Below are 20,915 nucleotides of genomic sequence, written 5' to 3'. Positions count from 1 at the left end.
TCAATGTCTAAATAAATGTTTTATTTAAAGAGTTCTGTGATCATGTTTTGATTTCACACAATTTAATAATCAGACAAATGCCTCCTGTGTTGTATACTGAACAAAAATATAAATGCAACCTTTTCAAAGATTTTACTGAGTTACAGATCATGTAAGGAAATCAGTAAATTGAAATAAATTCATAAGGCCCTAATCTATGGATTTTACATGCCTGGGCAGGGGCGCAGCTATGGGTGGGCATAGGCCCACACACTTGTGAGCCAGGCCCAACCAATCAGAATTGTTTTTCCCCCACAAATAAGCTTTATAACCGACAGAAATACTCTTCAGCATCCCTGCCCACCCTCTGACGATCCCGCAGGTGAAGAAGCTGGATGTGGAGGTCCTGGCCTGGCGTGGTTAAACATGGTCTGCGATTGTGAGGCCGGTTGGCTGTACTGCCAAATTGTCTAAAACTACATTGGAGGCAGCTTATGGTAGAGAAATTAACATTCAATTCTCTGGTGGACATTCCTGCAGTCAGCATGCCAATTGCACATTCCCTCAAAACTTGAGACATCTGTGGCATTGTGTTGTGTGACAAAACGGCACATTTTAGAGTGCTCTTTTATTGTCCCCCAGCACAAGGTGCAACTGTGTAATGATACTAATATTTTAGTATCAGCCTCTTGATATGCCACATCTGTCAACTGCCTGGATTGTCTTGACAAATGATAAAATGCTCACTAACTGGGATGTAATCAAAGTTGTACACAACATTTCAGAGAAATAAGCTTTTTGTACATATAGAACATTTCTGGATCTTTTATTTCAGCTCATGAAACATGGGAGCAGCACTTCACATGTTGCGTAAATGTTTTTGTTCAGTGTATTTTCATGACCTGGCACCATAAGGAGCATAGACAGTCATTTCAGATGCAGAACTAGAGCCACAGAAAGTAGCCCACATACAGTTCACATGGCAGGTTTCACAACACAAGGATTTAGACATCGCTCCCTTCTGCATATTAAGCTTACACAATGTGTGATTCATAACTAAAACTATCCCTCTTAACTCCTGGGCATTTTCCAAATGACCCCTTGATGAACACTGGAAGCAAATATTTTAGTATTTTGCAGTTTCAGGCCCAGGCACTGTTTTCTTGGTTTGTCAAAGTTGAGGTGAAGACCCTCGAGGCCCTGACCTGTTGAGCAATACAATGCTTTCAGGTTTTGATCTTAGTGCATTTGATTTTTCATGTTCTACTCCCACTCCCCAACACAATCAGTGTTCGAAGCCAAGCAGCTCAAAAGACCTAGAAAAAATATTTTTTTAAATCAGCCAAATGGAATTTAATTTTTTTTTTTTTTTTTTAATCAGAATTTGTCCACCAACACATTACATTTTTTTCCAATAGTAATTGGCACGGTCTGAAAAACTCCCAAAATATAAATGTATATATAAAATAAACTAATGATGGCAGCACATCCAGTTATTATAACATGACATTCCGTAAGAAATGGTATGTTACGTGGGCTCGCTCTGTCCCTCAGTTTTGAATTATATAGCAATGGGTGGAGAGGATTGATTTGGGTAGTGTTTGGCACCGATAAATGGCCACGGCAAAGTCAAACTCACAGCTGCCTATACCGTCTCTTAAGCAAACTCAAAACTTGTGAAACTAACAATCCATAATGGAGCAAGACGAATAATTGAATAACGCCAGGCTGCTGTAAGTACTTGTATTGTGAAAAAAGTTGCAAATACTGCATAATTACACTAATTTCTGCTGGCCCGGTAAGCTTGTGAAGATATTGGATAAATCAAATTGAGACAAAAATCTAAATAAAACCCAAATGTAACTAATACAGCCAACACCAATGCAAAAGTAAAGAACACATTTGTGAATATAGCCTAAATATCATTCTGCCAAACTCCAAAAAGCTACAAGGGGAGGATGTGATAGTCTCATCAAGTTCACAGGTCCTAATAATGCATGAGACTAGCCTGTCCTCCCTGCTTCCTTCATAGATCACTGCTGTTGAGTCCACTGTGAGCTCAGTAAGGATGGTTGGCCGGTCAGTTTTCAAGGAGAACAGTCCGGAGCTGGTCCTCCTCGTTCATGGTGATTGTTGCTATGGCACCGTCGTTGAACTCAAAAGAAGTCCCGCCGTCCACCACCATGCACGCGTCCCAGCACCGCGAGCGCACACACACCCTGAAGAGCAAAACCCAAAATATATATTTAAAAAATAAATAAAATAAAAAAAGGTTTCTTGTACCCCACTGCAAGACAAGAAGAATGGGCAATGTGCCTTCAGAAAGTATGCATACCCCTTGACTTATTCCACATGTGTTACAGCATGAATTCAAAATGGATTCAATTATTTCCCCCACCCATCTACACACAATACCCCATAACAACAAAGTGAAAACATGTTTCTTTTTGCGTATTTATTGAAAATGAAATACAGAAATCTAATTTACATACTGGGAGTATTCACACCCGAGTCAATACATGTTAGAATCACCTTTGGCAGCGATTAGAGCTGGGAGTCCTTCTGGGTAAGTCAGAGTGTTCCACACCTGAATTGTACATCATTTGCACATTATTATTTTTTTTTAATTCTTAAAGCTCTGTCAAGTTGGTTGTTGATCATTACTACAGCCATTTAAGTCTTGCCATAGATTCAAGCCGATTTAAAAGTCAAAACTGGAACTACGTCATTCAGGAACATTCAATGTCATCTGGGTAAGCAACTCCAGTCTAGTCGTGGCCAAAAGTTTTGAGAATGACACAAATATTAATTTCCACAAAGTTTGCCGTTTCAGTGTCTTTAGATATTTTTGTCAGATGTTACTATGGAATACTGAAGTATAATTACAAGCATTTCATAAGTGTCAAAGGCTTTGATTGACAATTACATTAAGTTGATGCAAAGAGTCAATATTTGCAGTGTTGACCCTTCTTTTTCAAGACCTCTGCAATCCGCCCTGGCATGCTGTCAATTAACTTCTGGGCCACATCCTGACTGATGGCAGCTCATTCTTGCATAATCAATGCTTGGAGTTTGTCAGAATTTGTGGGGTTTTGTTTGTCCACCTGCCTCTTGAGGATTGACCACAAGTTCTCAATGGGATTAAGGTCTGGGGAGTTTCCTGGACTTGGACCCAAAATATCGATGTTTTGTTCCCCGAGCCACTTAGTTATCACTTTTGCCTTATGGCAGGGTGCTCCATCATGCTGGAAAAGGCATTGTTCGTCACCAAACTGTTCCTGGATGGTTGGGAGAAGTTGCTCTCGGAGGATGTGTTGGTACCATTCTTTATTCATGGCTGTGTTTAGGCAAAATTGTGAGTGAGCCCACTCCCTTGGCTGAGAAGCAACCCCTCACATTAATGGTCTCAGGATGCTTTACTGTTGGCATGACACAGGACTGATGGTAGCGCTCACCTTGTCTTCTCCGGACAACCTTTTTTCCGGATGCCCCAAACAATCAGAAAGGGGATTCATCAGAGAAAATGACTTTACCCCAGTCCTCAGCAGTTCAAACCCTGTACCTTTTGCAGAATATCAGTCTATCAATGATGTTTTTCCCTGGCGAGAAGTGGCTTCTTTTCTGCCTTTCTTGACACCAGGCCATCCTCCAAAAGTCTTCGCCTCACTGTGTGTGCAGATGCACTCACACCTGCCTGCTGCCATTCCTGAGCAAGCTCTGTACTGGTGGTGCCCCGATCCCGCAGCTGAAACAACTATAGGAGACGGTCCCTGGCGCTTGCTGGACTTTCTTGGGCGCCCTGAAGCCTTAACAACATTTGAACCGCTCTCCTAGAAGTTCTTGATGATCCGATAAATGGTTGATTTAGGTGCAATCTTACTTGCAGCAATATCCTTGCCTGTGAAGCCATTTTTTGTGCAAAGCAATGATGACGGCACGTGTTTCCTTGCAGGTAACCATGGTTGACAGCGGAAGAACAATGATTCCAAGGACCACCCTCCTTTTGAAGCTTCCAGTCTGTTATTCGAACTCAATCAGCATGACAGAGTGATCTCCAGCCTTGTCAACACTCACACCTGTGTTAACGAGAGAATCACTGACATGTCAGCTGGTCCTTTTGTGGCAGGGCTGAAATGCAGTGGAATTTTTTTTCTCCAGATTCAGTTCATTTGCATGGCAAAGAGGAACCTTGCAATTAACGGCAATTCACCTGATCACGCTTCATAACTTTCTGGAGTATATGCAAATTGCCATCATACAAATTGAGGCAGCAGACTTATTATTTGTGTCATTAAATTAATATTTGTGTCATTCTCAAAACTTTTGGCAATGACTGTTTGGCCTTGTGTTTTAGGTTATTGTCCTGCTAAAAAGGTGAATTTGTCTCCCAGTCTATTTCAGACAAAGTTCATTTCTTTAAAGTTTTACTTTAGTGCCTTATTGCAAACAGGATGCATGTTTTAGAATATTTGTATTCTGTACAGGCGTCCTTCTTTTCACTCTGTCATTTAGGTTAGTATTGTGGAGTACCAACATTGTCGATACATCCTCAGTTTTGTCCTACCACAGCCATTAAACTCTAACTGTTTTAAAGTCACCATTGGTCGCATGTTGAAATCACCAAGCGGTTTCCTTCCTCTCCGACAACTGAGTTAGGAAAAATGTGTGTCTTTGTAGTGACTGGGTGTATTGATACTGCATCCAAAGTGTAATTAATAACTTAAAGATAATTGTGTGTGGGCTACAGAGATGAGGTGGTCATTCTAAACACTATTACTGCACACAGAGTCCATGCAACTTATTATGCGACTTGTTAAGAAACGTATTTCTGAACTTATTTAGGCTTGCCATAACAAAAGGTGTTGAATACTTACCGACTCAAAACATTTCAACTTTTCATTTTTAATTCATTATTAAAAGTAAAAACAGTGTGTAGGCCAGTGACGCAAAATCTCAATTTAATCCCATTTTAAATTCAGGCTGTAACACAAGAAAATTTGGAAAAAGTCAAGGGATGTGAATACTAAGGCACTGTAGATAGAACGGACCTGTTGGCAAAGCCTCTTTGGCGACTGCTGGAGAATACTCTGTTGACTATGGGCTCTCTGATGCTGAAGATCATTCTGCCTTCCTCCGGACCAAACACCAGAGACTTGTTGTATTCATCAGTCACTGACAAAAGATATTGTGCAATTCATGTATACACATTTTCCTTGAGCATTCATCCATCCACACATTCAGCTGTACATCTTTTGGAACTCACCCTTTTCAACCAATTCCTGACTCAGTGGAATATCAAGACCCATTTGTGCCTTTCCTGGGAAGATACAGAGGACTCAATCACTGTCAGTGTAGTAAACAGGTTCTCTCCAAATCATTGATTGTCTCAAATTTCCAGCTGTAATTCCATTTACACACAGATTTAAGAACACCAATAATCATGTGGATTTGTGTTTTCATAAAGAAAGGTTGGAGTCCACATACCTATTCTTAAGACTTCTCCCACAGCCTGTTCAACCAGTTTGTTAATATTGTAAGACCTGTGAAAACACACCAGAACGAGTCTCATGAAACAAACATTCTACTAAAAGCTGTGCTGTCAGTTAAATCATAATTTTTCCTGATTGAGATGTTTTTTTTTTTTTTTAGAACTACCATGAACAAGAAGTAGCATTCAAAGTGGACTTCCAGGACCACTAATTGGCAAACACCAACGTAGGTAAAAAAGAAAAAAATGAGAAATATGTTGGAGCTTAGTGTACCAGGCTTTAGATCCAGTCCCAGTGCAGATGCTAAGTCCAGAGCTCTTCTGCTTCTCCCACGGTCCATCGTCCACAGAGATCTCATAGTAGGAAGCCCTATGGAGCGAGAGGGTGAGATGAGGTTTGAAGGATTTATACTTCACCCTGTGAGTGACGGACAGAGATCCACCAATGAGTGCATGGAGAAATGGGTGGGGGTGGTAGTATTTATATTTATCTAGGCAAGTCAGTTAAGAACAAATTCTTATTTACAATGACAGCTTACCAAGTAGTACAGAGGAGGGTTAATGAAGGGGGAAACATGCAGAGATAAGCAGCAAAACAGGCATTCATGTTTTGGGGGGGGGGTCAAGATGCCATGGTTTGGTTTGATGACAAGGGTACCTGGAGGAGAGAGATTCCCCAATGAAGATCTCATTCAGTCCTCTGACAGGGAGTAGGTAGGGCTTGGATAAGCTGCAAGCCTCGCCTGTATCAAATAAACAGCTGAATGAATAGAGGAACTGGTAGAAAATAGCTTTTTGACAAATCACATGAAAATAATTGTGTGAATTAATACCAGAACAAAAACGACAGACCAGAAGACATGTTAATCATTCAAGACAGTGCCCCCTCCATTCAATTAGTCTTTGATTATCTCTAAGGGCCCAGACAGACAGACAAAGAGACTGAGCCAGGTACACATAGGAGGCAGAGGGGCCGTACTGCGCTGGGCCTCCATGAGGGTGATGCGGTGGGCCTGGTTGTGTTGCTCCAGACTGAGCTGCTGTTCATGTAGGTCCACTGGGGTGGGGTTGATCCCTGTGCCCTCCAGGTGTAGACGGATCCTCTGCCGCCACTGCCACCTGCAGAACGTATAGGGGGAGGGGTTGAGAGGGAATTGAATCAGTGGAGTTAAGTAGTAGTGTGTTGTAGGCAGGGAGAGGAACATATGGAGAAAGAAAAGGGTGGTGGTGAAAAATGCTATGATATTATTAGGCATTACTGTTCCTGGAATCAGAAACGAATGTCTTACAGTTCAGCAACAGTAACACCAGAGGGCAGTGTAGTAAGACCAGGAATGCTGAAAAGAACTGGGAAAGTGTGGCAAAAAGATCTGAGTATTCTTCACGAGTAAACATAGCTTTCCTTACAGCAGTATTCTAGCCAGGGAAGTGAAAGGGAAACACCCACCTGAACTGACCACGGCGGAGTTTTTGTAGTGCCTCAGGGAAGGCATGTGTGTAACGCACAGGCAGGCACAGGTGTCCCTCTGACCTTCATGTAAAGCAAAAAAGACTGCTTTAATAGGAGCACTTTTTCCCCTCAAACTAGATAAAGCAATTTCCCCCCCTCTCATTCCATTTAACAAAATGTTGAAATTCACCACAGGGAATTCCCCAACCCACCACTTTATTTTCATTAACCCCTTTTGTTGTGAGTTCTTACCTTTCAGGGTCAGTGTTAACTCCAAGAACGGGTTGGTCTTTATTGAAAACCTTACTGGCGACAAGTAGCATAGTCCCATCCCCTAACAAAAGGAACAGGAGGGGGTCAGAGCTAATGACAGCAAGGTTTCTGGGTGAAATAGGCCTATTCATGGGTTGAGCTGAACCTTCGTATTTTCTGAGCACTGACTTACAATTGGGATTGTTTTGTACCACTGTGGGAAAGTGACCATGTAAATTATCAGCTACTTTTCTCAAACTCTTAAAAAAGGTAGAAAACATACCCCCTGCAGAGATAATAGCATCTGCCCATCGCACTGTTTCTTCATCATATTGCCCTCTCTTCACCACACGCACCTCCATCCCCTCTTTCCTAGAGGGAACAGAAAGACACAAAGGTTAGGGTTGTGGTCACGTTACAACTTCATGACTGCTTGTATACAGTAAATCACAACAATATCCTTGAATAGAATCTCATCATCTTACTGTAGACTCTCCACAATGTGTTCCACATTGCGGGTATGGATGTTGTGTCTCTCCAGAAGCCCAAGGTAGCTGGAGCCCTTCAATGCAAGCTGTAACAAGCACAACAACTCAGATTATCACAATTTTAAATCACAGCAAAGACATCAAGGCTCTGGTGAGGATTATTATATAACTCACAACATTGAGAAAGGAATCTGACATCCTGCAATATAAATATCTGTCCATCACCAGCAAAGATCTATGGGTCTGTCTGAACTGAAAACTAGTGTGTGCCGATGCCTAGTTGTTCAGGGGGTGTTTTACTGTCAAGGATGAACACATTTTTAAAAAAGTGAGTTTGAGAGCAAGTACTAGTTGTGGAAAAAGTACCCAATTGTCATAATTGAGCAAAAGTAAAAGATACCTTAACAGAAAATTACTCCAGTAAACATCACCCAGTAAAATAATACTTAAGTAAGAGTCTAACAGTAATCCGATTTAAATATAGAGTATGAAGTTAAGTATCAAAAGTAAATGTATTACTAAAATATACTTAAGTGTCAAAATAATAAATAATACCACATTCCTTATATTAAGTAAACAAGACGTCACCATTTAAAAACAAATGTATGGATAGCCAGGGGCACACAGACATAATTTACAAACGAAGCATGTGTGTTTAGTGAATCCACCACTTCAGAAGCAGTACGGATGTTCTGTTGATAAGTGTGTGAATTGGACCATTATCCAGTCCTACTAAGCATTCAAAATGTAACGGGTGTCAGGGAAAATGTATGGAGTAAAACGTAGATAATTTCCTTTAGGAATGTAGCTAAGTAAAAGTTGTCAAATATAAATAGTAAAGTACAAATACCCACCAAAACAACTCAAGTAGTACTTTCAAGTATTTTTACACCACTGGCAAGTACCATACTTTTCCCCCACATTCCCTTACCAGCTGTTTTAAGTCCTCTTCTGAGAGCTCTGAAAAGCGATATCTTTGCTGCTCGAATTCATATCTTGTCATCTTTGTCACCACAGCAACTTTCGCAGGGTTGAAACCACTTTCAGCCTGTGATGCAATATTTCGTATCCCCATCTGGATGTGACCTGAGCTCCTATTTAAAATAGTGACAGCTCGATTCCCAAGGCACAGAAAGTTTATAAAGGCTCGGTAAGTCATTTTTGTAAATGGTAAAAAAAAATAAAAATAAAAAGACAATCAAAAGTTATTCGTTGTTGGTCCCCTTTAATGTAGTCGTTGGTCAATTCGGTGGTAACCCAATGTCGGTAATGTAAGCTTGAGCTTCCTCCCAGCTGTTTCACTTGGGTCCATTCATTCATACACACTAAACTCGTTGAATCCAGATGCTGCGTGACCACTCTCACCTAGCGTAGTTCTGAATTGACAAAGCACGCCCTAGCAAGCTTAGCAAGTCCGCTACTGTAGAAGCTTAAAAACAAATCACCTTATCTATAGTCAGCGCTCTTCACTTTCACGAGCAAGCAAGCAAGGCAGCTAGCGACTTTTGTTTTGGCTAACTACAGTAACCTTTGCCAGATAACTATGTAATGTGAGCAAAGAAGGTCACGCCCGCTCTGATCCAGCTAGATAGAGCGGTCTAAGTTAGCTGACGATAGCTAGCCTCCAATCGGTCAAATCTCAACGTAAACCCGTCCCTAGCAAGCTCAACACACCACACAGGTCAGTTCAAAACACAGCAACGTTACACATAGTTAGCTAGCTAACCTGCCTCAAACTAAGTTCCTTGCTAACGACCCTCTCTGCATGTACCTTTCACCTTTTTTTTGTATCCTGCAAACATCAGTTTGATCATACTTATTTACTCTAAGCAGCTCCAAGGAACTAAATTCATGCATGTAGCTATTTGAGACTCAGATGACTTCTAGAACAACAGTACCCAGTTCCTACGACACCATCTTTGATGCACGTAACGCACGCACGTTTGTTGAAAGCGGTCGCAGGCATATTTTATTACGTACAACAACGTGCTTTTCATGGGTGGAGCCGGAGCATTGTTCTCTAAATAGAGTGGTTCTTCTTATTATACATCATCGCCAGTGCTATCAGTCCTATTTTGTTCGACATTATGATTAACGATGTGTTTTCGAATGTAGGTAGGGGTATTGGAGCTTCGCTATATGCTGATGGTGGCGCTATTTGGAGGGTGGAAGGAAACTCGTGATCAAATCTATTCAACAAGCTATAGTGGATGTTGAAAGAAGGTCGATTGACTGGGGGGTTAAAGTTGTCAGTGGCGAAGTCTTCTCGAAGAACGAAGTCGCCGATAACATATAGTTGTTTCTGTATGGGCAGCCCACGGGGAGGGTTTCTAAGCACCAACATTTGGGTCTATGGTTCAATGAGCAATATACAGTTGCAAGAAAAACTATCTGAACCATTTGGAAATACCTGGATTTCTACATAAATTGGTCATCAAATTTGATCTGATCTTCATCTAAGTCACAACAATAGACAAACATAGTGTGCTTACACTAATAACACACATTTTTGCATTTTTCTTGTCTATAATGAATGCATCATGTATACATTCACAGTGTAGTTTGGGAAAAGTATGTGAAGCCCTAGGCTAATGACTTCTCCAAAACCTAATTGGAGTCAGGAGTCAGCTAACCGGGAGTCCAATCAATGAGAGGAGATTGGAGATGTTGGTTAGAGCTGCTTTGCCCTATAAAAACACACAAAGTTTGAGTATGCTATTCACAAAACACATTGCCTGATGTGAACCATGCCTCGAACAAAAGAGTTCTCAGAAGACCTAAGATAAAGAATTGTTGACTTGCATAAACCTGGTAATCAGTCCACAGTAAGACAAATTGTCTATAAATGGAGAAATGCTCAATGAGGTTAAGAAGAATCCTGTAGTGTCAGCTAAAGACTTACAGAAATCTCTGGAACATGCTAACATCTGTTGATGAGTCTATGATACGTAAAACACTAAACAAGAATGGTGTTCATGGGAAGACACCACGGAAGAAGCCACTGCTGTCCAAAAAAAAAACATTGCTACACGTCTGAAGTTCGGAAAAGAGCACCTGGATGTTCCACAGCGCTACTGGCAAAATATTCTATGGACAGATGAAACTACAGTTGAGTTGTTTGGAAGGAACACGCAACACTATGTGTGGAGAAAAAAAAGGCACAGCACACCAACATCAAAACCTCATCCCAACTGTAAAGTACGGTGGAGGGAGCATCATGGTTTGGGGCTGCCTCAGGGCTTGGACAGCTTGCTATCTTCAACGAAAAAAGGAGTGGCCACTGGAGTGGCCCAGTCAGAGTCCTGACCTCAACCTGATTGAGATGCTGTGGCATGACCTCAAGAGAGCAGTTCACACCAGACATCCCAAGAATATTTCTGAACTGAAACAGTTTTGCAAAGAGGAATGGTCCAAAATTACTCCTGATCGTTGTGCAGGTCAGGTCCGCAACTACAGAAAACATTTGGTTGAGGTTATTGCTGCCAAAGGAGGGTCAACCAGTTATTAAATCCAAGGGTTCACATACTCCAAGGGTTCACATACACGGTGTGTTCAATAAAGACATGAAAACGTATAATTGTTTGTGTGTTATTAGTTTAAGCAGACTGTCTATTGTTGTGACCTAGATGAAAGTCAGATCAAATTTTATGACCAATTTTATGCAGAAATCCAGGTATTTCTAAAGGGTACTTTTCCTTGCCACTGTACATGGAAAAGTCATGTCATAAATGTTGACAAAGTGTAAAAAGGTGGTGAATCTGTCCCTTGACACAATCATGTCTCGCAGCTCTACGGACAATTCCTTCGACCTCATGGGCTGGTTTTTGCTCTGCACTGTCAACTGTGGGACCTTATATAGACAGGTGTGTGCCTTTCCAAGTCATGTCCAATCAATTGAATTTACCACAGGTGGACTCCAATCAAGTTGTAGAAACATCTCAAGGATGATCAATGGAAACAGAATGCACCAAGGACCCAGATATTGGGCGCACAGGAGCAGGCGTTTACGTTCCTGAATTTGATGTGCAGAAGACTAACAGATGAACTGTCAGTATACTCAGTTGAACTGTTGGCGATAGTAGTTGCCCTCCAGTGGGTGGAGGACATACAACCTGTTAGAATTATAGTATGCTCAGATTCTCTGTCTGTATTGAATAGTTTATCATCTGGTAAATCTAATAGGAGTGACTTACTATTGGAGGTATTCATGTTATTTTGGAGAATTGAGAGATGGTGTAGTAGTAAATTTCTGCTGGGTCCCAGCACATTCGGGTGGGGAAGGGAATTAAATTGTAGACCAGTTAGCCAAAAGAGCTTTGAAACGAGATATAATTGATATTAATGTTCCACTGGGTAGAGGTGAGGCCAGATGTAAGATCAGAGCCATTTTGATAGAATTGTGGCAGAAGAGATGTGACTGAGTCCAAGGGCCGGAATTTATATGCCCTCCAAAGAAAGTTCGGTGGACCAAGATTCAAAGATCAGATTAGGAAGGAAGAGGTGGTGCTTGCTCGATTGCACTTAGGACATTGTAGATTGAGCTCGTCATTACATCTGGTTGGCAAGCCATGTGAATGGTTTCTGTCTGGATTGTATGGTCGATGAAACGGTGGAGCATGTGTTAATATAGTGTTGTAGGTATGTTGAAGAGAGGGAAAGATTGAAGTGTAGGGTCATGAAGGTTATACAGGGTTGGGGGCATTTGGAAAGGATTTTGTGTATGGAGGAGTGTCTATTAGAAGTTAGTAGGTCTCTTTTTTTTTCTTTTTCTCAGAGGTACTGGGGTAGGTAGGAGGATTTAGAAATGTTGTAAACCGTGATTGACCACACACTCCAGCACAGTTGGTGGCGGCATGCACCTTTAACGTTTGTTTGCGGGCCGCCATTATATCATAGAAGATTTATACCTCGTTTGCCAGGGTCAGAGTAGTGCACGCGTCGTATGCTGAAGCAGTGAAGAAAGAATGGATCAAGGGCGAACGATTCTGAGAGGATCCCTGTGAATAGTAGATCTGTGCCAGAACGGAGGGATAGGCCAATGAGTGATATGTTTCAGTAAGGTTAGCTTAGCGTTCATAGCAATGGTCAAAGTGTAATTAATTCACACTCCAGCACAGTAAACTGACACACAGCCCACCCAGTAGGTGGTGTCATGCACCTCGAACATATGTTTGCAGACCGCCATAATACCATAGAATAAGATTATGCCTTAGTTGTTTTGAAGAGGAGTCTACTGTGTCCGAAAGCGACTTTACCATTCATTTTCTGTATTCATGGTTCACTCAAACATCGCATTAAGCTTTGTTTGACTATTGACAGTTACAGCTGATCACACTAATAGCACATTTGATAATATAGACCATGTGTTAAAATATGTTAAAATCATTTTTACAAATATATTATTGAGCCCATTTCTGAAGGTGGAAATTTGATTTTAGATGGTGTCCAGCATAATTTTATTTTCATAAATTTTGGTGTAGAAAATCCTTTGAAAAAGTCACCAGAACTGAGCTTTTCAGTCCTACATAACAATTATCCCAGGGAGGACCCCGGATCCCCTAAGCAAGGGGAATGGAATTGGTCAAACTCAGTTTAATACATGTAGAAATTATCCTCTCTCCCTAAAAGCATGATGGTCATGATTTTCTTACATAAAAGGGTATATTAACTTCAGTGGCAGTTGGTGCCTTTTAAGATGAGGGAGGACAATTCGTTTTTTTATGAGCATGGCCTTATTTCTATTACAGCATATTGGATGACTGTTATTCATATTCCATTCACCCAGCTCAATGTAACATCGATAGTTCTAGGCTACTACATGATACTCACATTTTCCCTATACCCATCATGAGGTTGCTACAACCTAGCCTATGAATGAAAGTTTACAATGTAGGTGCACAGGTCGAGAGAAATTTGAGTAATCAAGGTGACAGACATTGACACATTCAATACTGCCATGCACATTCTTGCCTGCATCTAGCTGATCTAGGGTGTAATCATTAGTCCAGCAGTTGCAAACAAGAGTTTCTATTGGACAAATTCTGGTATGTTTTGTTCCATTTAAGAAGCGTTTTAACAGAATCGGCAGAATGAATACACCCCTGAAAACACAGTTCACTTTCATAGCAGCCACATAAAAAAAATATGATCCCTTTGATTGTTGTATTCCTTCTCACATTTAAGCTCTCTCCTCACATCTTTTCTCTTCACTTGTGGACATCAGTACACAACACATCAGCTTTTTGTGACCAGGTGAAAAAACCTTTCCAAGCCAAACCTACATATCATAACTGCTACACACAGCTTACATCATTGTCACCATATTAACATCATAGCTGCTAGGGGTGTGTTCATAAATTCACTCATGAGTGCCAGTGTGTGCTCTGGGCGTTCGTACATTCAGAGCGTTGTCACATTATCTGTTAGTAAATTCAAAACGTTGTCAGATTGTCTGTTCATAAATTCCGAGCGTTCTCGGCACAACAGCAGACAAGCACCCAAGCTAACTGGCTAGCTTGTTAGCTACTTCCAGACACAAATGAGAGAACACCTCACTCTGACCATTTTACTTGCTCTAGCAGAGGTGGTTATGCTGTTTTCACGATGTTTAGACTGCAACTGTGATGCTGGCAAAAATTTAATTATAAATATTTTTCTTCTAACTACGGTCACATTCAAGGGGTGTTGCGCGTTCGTGAATTCATCAGTTAACCTGCGCTCTGGCACACGCTCTGGCAAGAGTGCTCTAAAATCAGAGTAGATAGCCAGAGTGAATTTACGAACGCAACCTAGAACTAATGCGTTAGTAAACCCACTACATTCATGCAGTGTAGTATACAGTCAGAAGTATACCGTTTAGCAGCTGCCCGGTGGCAATAAATGAAGAAAACCAAAAGCTTACCTTGACTTGTGTTGATAATTGGATATGGAGAAGGGCGAGCCGGTCAAGGATCGATTCAGACAAGGTGATAAATTGTATGACAAGCGACAGTTTAATTATGAGTAAAGATATCTGGTACAAGCGTATACGGTCTCGTTCCTTCGGCTCATAGAGAACCTCCAGAAAAAGCCCAGATAACAGAAATGCATAGACATTTTATACAACACAGAAAGTAGGTTGAGTCTGGTAGATCTGGTTTTCTGGTTGGTCCTGATCAGGTTGTTGTCTTCTCAGATTGGTCCTGATGAGCTGGACGTCATCCTTCTGAGTCTTGCAACAAAAGTTCTTTGTTATCAAATGTTCAGCTAAACAGGAGATTTTGTGTGTGCGTAGTCAGCCCTCCGTCCTTGGGTATGTGTGTGTGTCTGCACCCTTTTCTTATCAGTGTTTATGAATGTTCTGTGTCAGCCATCTGTCTCTGGGTGTGTGAGAAACCCTGCTTAGAAAGAAGTTAGTTATAACAATGTAATAGCAATATGCTTGTGTTATTTTAAATGGTATTTATTACAAATCCCCCTCTTCACGTCTCATAAGAGACGTGACAAAAGCTAGGACAAAAGCTATAAATGGCAAAATTAGAGTAAACTTTATCAGAAGATAAAGTTTTGATTCCCTCTCTTCACGTCTCCTAAGAGACGTGACATAAACATGGGATCAAGCAGGAGTAATATATGCAGAAACTTTCTTGAAGAGAAAGTTTCATATGCCCTCTCTTCACGTCTCACAAGAGACGTGACATAAACTAGGTAAGAGTAAGAAAAGCAAAAGTAAACAACCAGGGAAACTTTCTCAGAGAGAAAGTTTTAATTCCCTCTCTTCACGTCTCAAAAGAGACGTGACAAAAGCTAAGACAAGCAGAGACAGGGAACTTTTTCAGAAGGAAAAAGTTTTGATTCCCTCTCTTCACGTCTCAAAAGAGACGTGACATAAAAAGCTAGATCATGTTAAACCCTCAGGTCCATCCCTCTATACACTCTGTACCAGGTGGGCTCGTCGCCACCCGGGAACTTAAAACCTTCACAACAGGGAGGACAAACATCACTTTTTATTCATTCGACAACATCAACTACAGCGAACCAAGGGTCCCCCTCTGTCAGCCCACTCTCCTGCGGAAGCTTGTTTTCGTATCAGCCTCTCCAACTGGAGCATCAAGCAGCGGCATCATACCATAGGCCCTTTCCACATCTGTAACAGACTTCTTCAAACAAGGTATGATACAGGCATTACGGAACATGAGCATATTAAAAACAACAACTTAGGGTCAGAAATCCAGTAATCATCACTGTAGTGTACTTACCAAACCAACCACCCAGCCAAGGGAACAGTCCACTCTCCTCCACACCTGCAAGACCCCCCATCTCCACCGATAACCTTGCCAACCCACTCAGAGCTTTTGAAATGCTCCCATCCGGACTAGTATTGTTAGGGACAAACGTCTAACACTGTTCTCCAAACATTGTACAAACACCCCCCTGGTTGGCCAGAATCATGTCTAGTGCTAGTCTATTTTGTCTACTGGTTTAGAGGTAGCATCCAATTGTTCAGCCATTCCCGTAAGTGCTGTGTGGGTGTATTTAACAAATCATTATTAATTATAGTAGATATAATTGATCCAGGCATTATGCTTAGCATCAACAATAGCTGGGCCAATGATGGGCATCAGATGCCACAGGCCATCATTCCTGTTTAATGTCTGGAATTCGTGGGGGACCCCTATTGGGACCCCCAACAGGTTGGTGTGGATGTTATCTGTACTCTCGGACCAAGGAGCGTCACGTTTCTGCCGTCTCCTGGGTTGGTCCCAAGCCTCTGTCATGTGCAGCTCCCAAAAGTTGGTTAGCTGTAACCTCAATAATAGGCAATGGTGTTTATCAGACTGGCCAAAACACATGTTCCCTGATAATCTCCTTTCAAAATGTGGTCAACCGCCTGGTAGGTCCACACATCCACCATACATCAGCAACACCTCCATTTAATAGTGACATTAGCAATGCAGGCAGCAGCAGGGAACCTCCCATAGTCCATACCTCTACCTATACCAGTGTTACAGCTGTAATATCCCCATATGCCTTAACCCCCAATGGTGTCCTCTGGGGACGGACTTCTGGGAACACAAGACTCAGAGTTTTACACAGGGTTGAATTTGGCTTAAACTTTCCAATATGCACATCCAACCTTCCCCCTTACTTAGTGCAAATGGGTGAGCAGCCAGAATAGGTCTGGCATGTCCACATACGACACAGTCCTTTCTATTAAGTGTTTTGTAGGTCAACCACATATTCTCCCTTCCCTCATAACCAGTTTCAGTCCCCAATTGGTCACTATCTGAGATGTCTTTTACATTTATTACCTATACCAGATTGTAGAGTTCAGGTGATGGCGTGGGACTTGGTCTTGAAGTGGTGGAGGAGGCCGCCTGAACCTGGTCTGTTGGAACTGGTGGTGGTTCTGGCAGTACTGTGATGGTAACATCCCCATCGTATCCTAAACAGACAACTCAGGACCACAAGCAATCCTGTAAAGCCCCACCCTCTCCCAGAGAAAACATCATCAGCCAGAGATCAAGCAACACTTTCACTTCTATGAACAAACACAGTGAGGAAAGGTCGGGAAAAGGAAATTCTTCATTAAGGAGTTGATCCCCGAACTCTATTAGTAACGGTTCTTCTCCTTAACTCTGTGATCATTCGGCAGTGTCAGTGTGTCTCACCCTCCAAGTGCGATATGCCCCCAGGTCGGGTTAATCACCTTCTCCTTTAATTCACCTGCAATGCATAAACTCTTGGACATACAGGTTTGGTTAACAAACAGTTTGTCATTTGTTCTATCTGATTATATATTTAACTTCTATGCCTATTTATTAGCTAGAATTTTTTATTTTTTATTATTATTATTAGTTTATTATCCAATAGGCCCCATCCTATCCTAGACCACAATGTACCCCTCCCCCGTTTGATACCTGGCTCTGCCCAGGTATCAACCTTATTAAATTTTCTTATGTTCTACATTATTATGTAGGAGCGCCCCTTTTATTTTCCACATGTCCAATTCTCCCTTTTGTCTCCATTCAGTAACTGTTATCTACCCATTCTGTTATCTCTGTCCTGGCACCCCTTCCAAAACTCCCTTCTCTGCTCTCAAACCTTCAAGGTCTCAGCAGTGCGGGGAGGGCCACTCTGTCTGCCCTTTGCCTTATCTGTCTGTAGCTTGGTCCCAAACATTAACTAAGTGTCTCACTGTTTTGACTTTATCTAAAATCATGGATTTAAAATTAACAACATGTCTTATAGTGTCAATCTCTAAAGTCCTTACATAACCTTAATAAACCTATCTCTATCTTCTTATGGCCAAAACAAATGCTAACCATATAAATTCCTTTCTTTACTAATAAGCTCTCTATCACTTTTATTTCCATGCCCTATAGGCTTAAAATATCTCCTGTTCAAACCAATTCAATAACAGCCCATTCAAAACCGTCATAGCCAATGTTTAAAAACAGAATCCTGACTCCTCTATGGTTAAAACTACAATTATGGTCAAGAGTTATAAACTCTATTATATCAATTTACCTCAAAACTAGTATTCCCAAATGACCACAATTTCATTATTCTCACTACATCCCCCCGTGATTGATCCCCCCGTGATTGACAGGAAAATGCAACGAAAAGAGGTCAAAAAGGTTACACCTACATTTGTGTTCCATATCTAGACATACCAAAAGAACCCTTTATCTTAACAAAGTCCCTTGTCTAAATAAAACTCAGAAAGTAAAACACCTAATATTATCTTGTCTCTCGGGACACGGAAAACTCCTTAACCCAAAACGTTTACCACAAAAACAAAACCTAATAATTATGATAATACCCTTAAATCATTCGTTTTAAATTTCCCCGATGTTTCATGTACTAACCATACAACTGTGATAAACGTACACTGTCCCTTTAAAAACTCTCATGCCAGCCATACCAGGTTGCGAGTCGTTCTTTGTCCCCCATAAAGAAAACAGATCACGTTTAGAATACGTTTACTTATTGTTCGAATTCTCTGGTGTTACCTAAACCAAAACCAATAACTTTCAGCAACTTTTGAAAAGTATCTCAAAGCTATAATGTACACATTTTCCCTCTAAATGACACAACCAATTTTCTCTAGCATAATTTAATACGGCCACACCCGGTAAATCATTATCAAATGTTAAATATACAGGTTTAGTACTTTTATCAAATAGATTAGTATAGTTCAAATAAAGATATGCGTTTACTAGCGCTCAACCTGTATTCAGAACGCAGCAACTAGCCAATATAATACCAAAAATGACTGTCTTATTCATGCCTCTAGGCAAAACATCTAGTTACTCCAACTAAGTTTAGCAGCAAAACTATCCTATAAGTAAAATCAACTTCTCAACTCTTTCCATTCCAAAGTGTAAACTTACCATATACTTCGCTAAATTTATATCGCATGTCAGCCAATCCATAACAATAATATCATTAGTCTGTAAATTTAACCTAAATAAGTTATTAAATGTATTCTCTCTACTCCGAATTGGTTCTAAGTTTTTTCTGTCACCAGCACTCAAACAGGCTCCCGTTTGCTAAGAGACCGTTGAGTGCTGCAATACTGCCATCTTCTGTCCATTCTCTGTACAGCTCTAAGAGTTATGAGTGTGTATTTTTTACATTAAACATTTAAATTTTTCCCACTATGAACATTACCCTTTAGACGTTGAACACTTAGACTTTAGACATTGGAAACATTACACTTAAACATTGAAAATTTTTCAACCTGGCGCCTACAAACACAAATAGACTATTCTTCACCGGACAATCGCCCGGACTATTGAATAAGTCTAGCCTACTCCTCACCGGACACAAGCCGGACCATACTAATAGGTCTTGACAAACTTTACCCCACTCGTCACCGGTCACAGCCGGACTATATGAATGGGGATGGAACAAGCCTATCCTTCACCGGCTGAATAGCCGGACTATTGAATAGTGCCTATCCCAATTTTAAGCCTACCCTTCACCGACTGAATAGCCGGACTATTGAATAGTGCTTACTATATTCCTCACCGGTCACAAGCCGGACTATACGAATAGATCTTTTTATCACATTAAGCCTATTCCTCACCGGTCACAAGCCGGACTATATAATAGCGCTTTTAACACAAATTAAGCCTATTCCTCACCGGTCACAAGCCGGACTATATAATAGCGCTTAAGACTTACAAATTATTCCCACATATGTTCACTTTACTGTCGTTCACATGTCATCTATGCTCATAAATTTAAACAAGAATTCTTACCCAGACTCGGTACCACTGATCAAAATTTGGAAGAACTATACGACAATATGCAAAGTTTGATTTAACAGGTCTTGCTTACCTTATTTATGGTCGACCAGGAGATCAGTTTCTCGAGCTGAGCAGAACTGCTGTCCTCCCCCCCAAAAGATTTCACCTGTCCTCCGTGAACCGTCCTTTCACCAACTCGCCCCCTCACATCTATATCAACCACTCTGGACCGGGTATCTAGGCAACCATCCTCTGCTACCATGTTTCTGTTGATAATTGGATATGGAGAAGGGCGAGCCGGTCAAGGATCGATTCAGACAAGGTGATAAATTGTATGACAAGCGACAGTTTAATTATGAGTAAAGATATCTGGTACAAGCGTATACGGTCTCGTTCCTTCGGCTCATAGAGAACCTCCAGAAAAAGCCCAGATAACAGAAATGCATAGACATTTTATACAACACAGAAAGTAGGTTGAGTCTGGTAGATCTGGTTTTCTGGTTGGTCCTGATCAGGTTGTTGTCTTCTCAGATTGGTCCTGATGAGCTGGACGTCATCCTTCTGAGTCTTGCAACAAAAGTTCTTTGTTATCAAATGTTCAGCTAAACAGGAGATTTTGTGTGTGCGTAGTCAGCCCTCCGTCCTTGGGTATGTGTGTGTGTCTGCACCCTTTTCTTATCAGTGTTTATGAATGTTCTGTGTCAGCCATCTGTCTCTGGGTGTGTGAGAAACCCTGCTTAGAAAGAAGTTAGTTATAACAATGTAATAGCAATATGCTTGTGTTATTTTAAATGGTATTTATTACACTTGGAAGAGTTCCAGTGTTGGATAGGCATAACCAGCTAGCTAACCTAGCATCCCTCTCTGTGCCAGGTGTTTGAGTAAGCTAAACTAGCTAGCTGCATTAGCTAGTCAAGTAGGCTAAGTAAAAGTAAAAAAATATATACTACATTATTAAAGCTAGTTAAGGAGGGAAATGATGCATTTGCAGCCTGAATGGAGGAGGCTTTATGTTCGAGCCG

At 41.1% G+C, this 20,915-nt stretch overlaps 1 protein-coding gene across 4 annotated transcripts; it reads right to left on the bottom strand.

Annotated features, from left to right (window-relative positions):
- Positions 1-1,299: 1,299 nt before the first annotated feature.
- On the bottom strand, positions 1,300-14,601 carry nadk2 (NAD kinase 2, mitochondrial). Of its 4 annotated transcripts, none has more exons than XM_038970652.1 (12): positions 14,559-14,601; positions 7,655-7,743; positions 7,453-7,541; positions 7,170-7,251; positions 6,915-6,998; positions 6,447-6,586; positions 6,126-6,210; positions 5,742-5,885; positions 5,464-5,519; positions 5,243-5,296; positions 5,028-5,151; positions 1,300-2,198 (listed from the first exon to the last, which is right to left on the bottom strand). In XM_038970652.1, exons 3-12 carry the CDS (start codon positions 7,529-7,531, stop codon positions 2,060-2,062), a joined length of 987 nt encoding a protein of 328 aa, XP_038826580.1. In that variant the 5' UTR covers positions 7,532-7,541; positions 7,655-7,743; positions 14,559-14,601; the 3' UTR covers positions 1,300-2,059. The 4 variants fall into 4 exon arrangements, with proteins under 4 accessions (XP_038826580.1, XP_038826577.1, XP_038826578.1 ...); XM_038970649.1 differs by lacking the exon at positions 14,559-14,601 and adding an exon at positions 8,589-9,587; XM_038970650.1 differs by lacking the exon at positions 14,559-14,601 and adding an exon at positions 8,589-9,587 and having other exon boundaries at positions 5,742-5,837.
- Positions 14,602-20,915: the final 6,314 nt, after the last annotated feature.

Source organism: Salvelinus namaycush, chromosome 31, assembly GCF_016432855.1.
Source record: "Salvelinus namaycush isolate Seneca chromosome 31, SaNama_1.0, whole genome shotgun sequence".
Classification (NCBI taxonomy): domain Eukaryota; kingdom Metazoa; phylum Chordata; class Actinopteri; order Salmoniformes; family Salmonidae; genus Salvelinus; species Salvelinus namaycush.
Note: the sequence above shows the minus strand (reverse complement) of the source record. Positions and strands in the feature narration are given on the sequence as shown.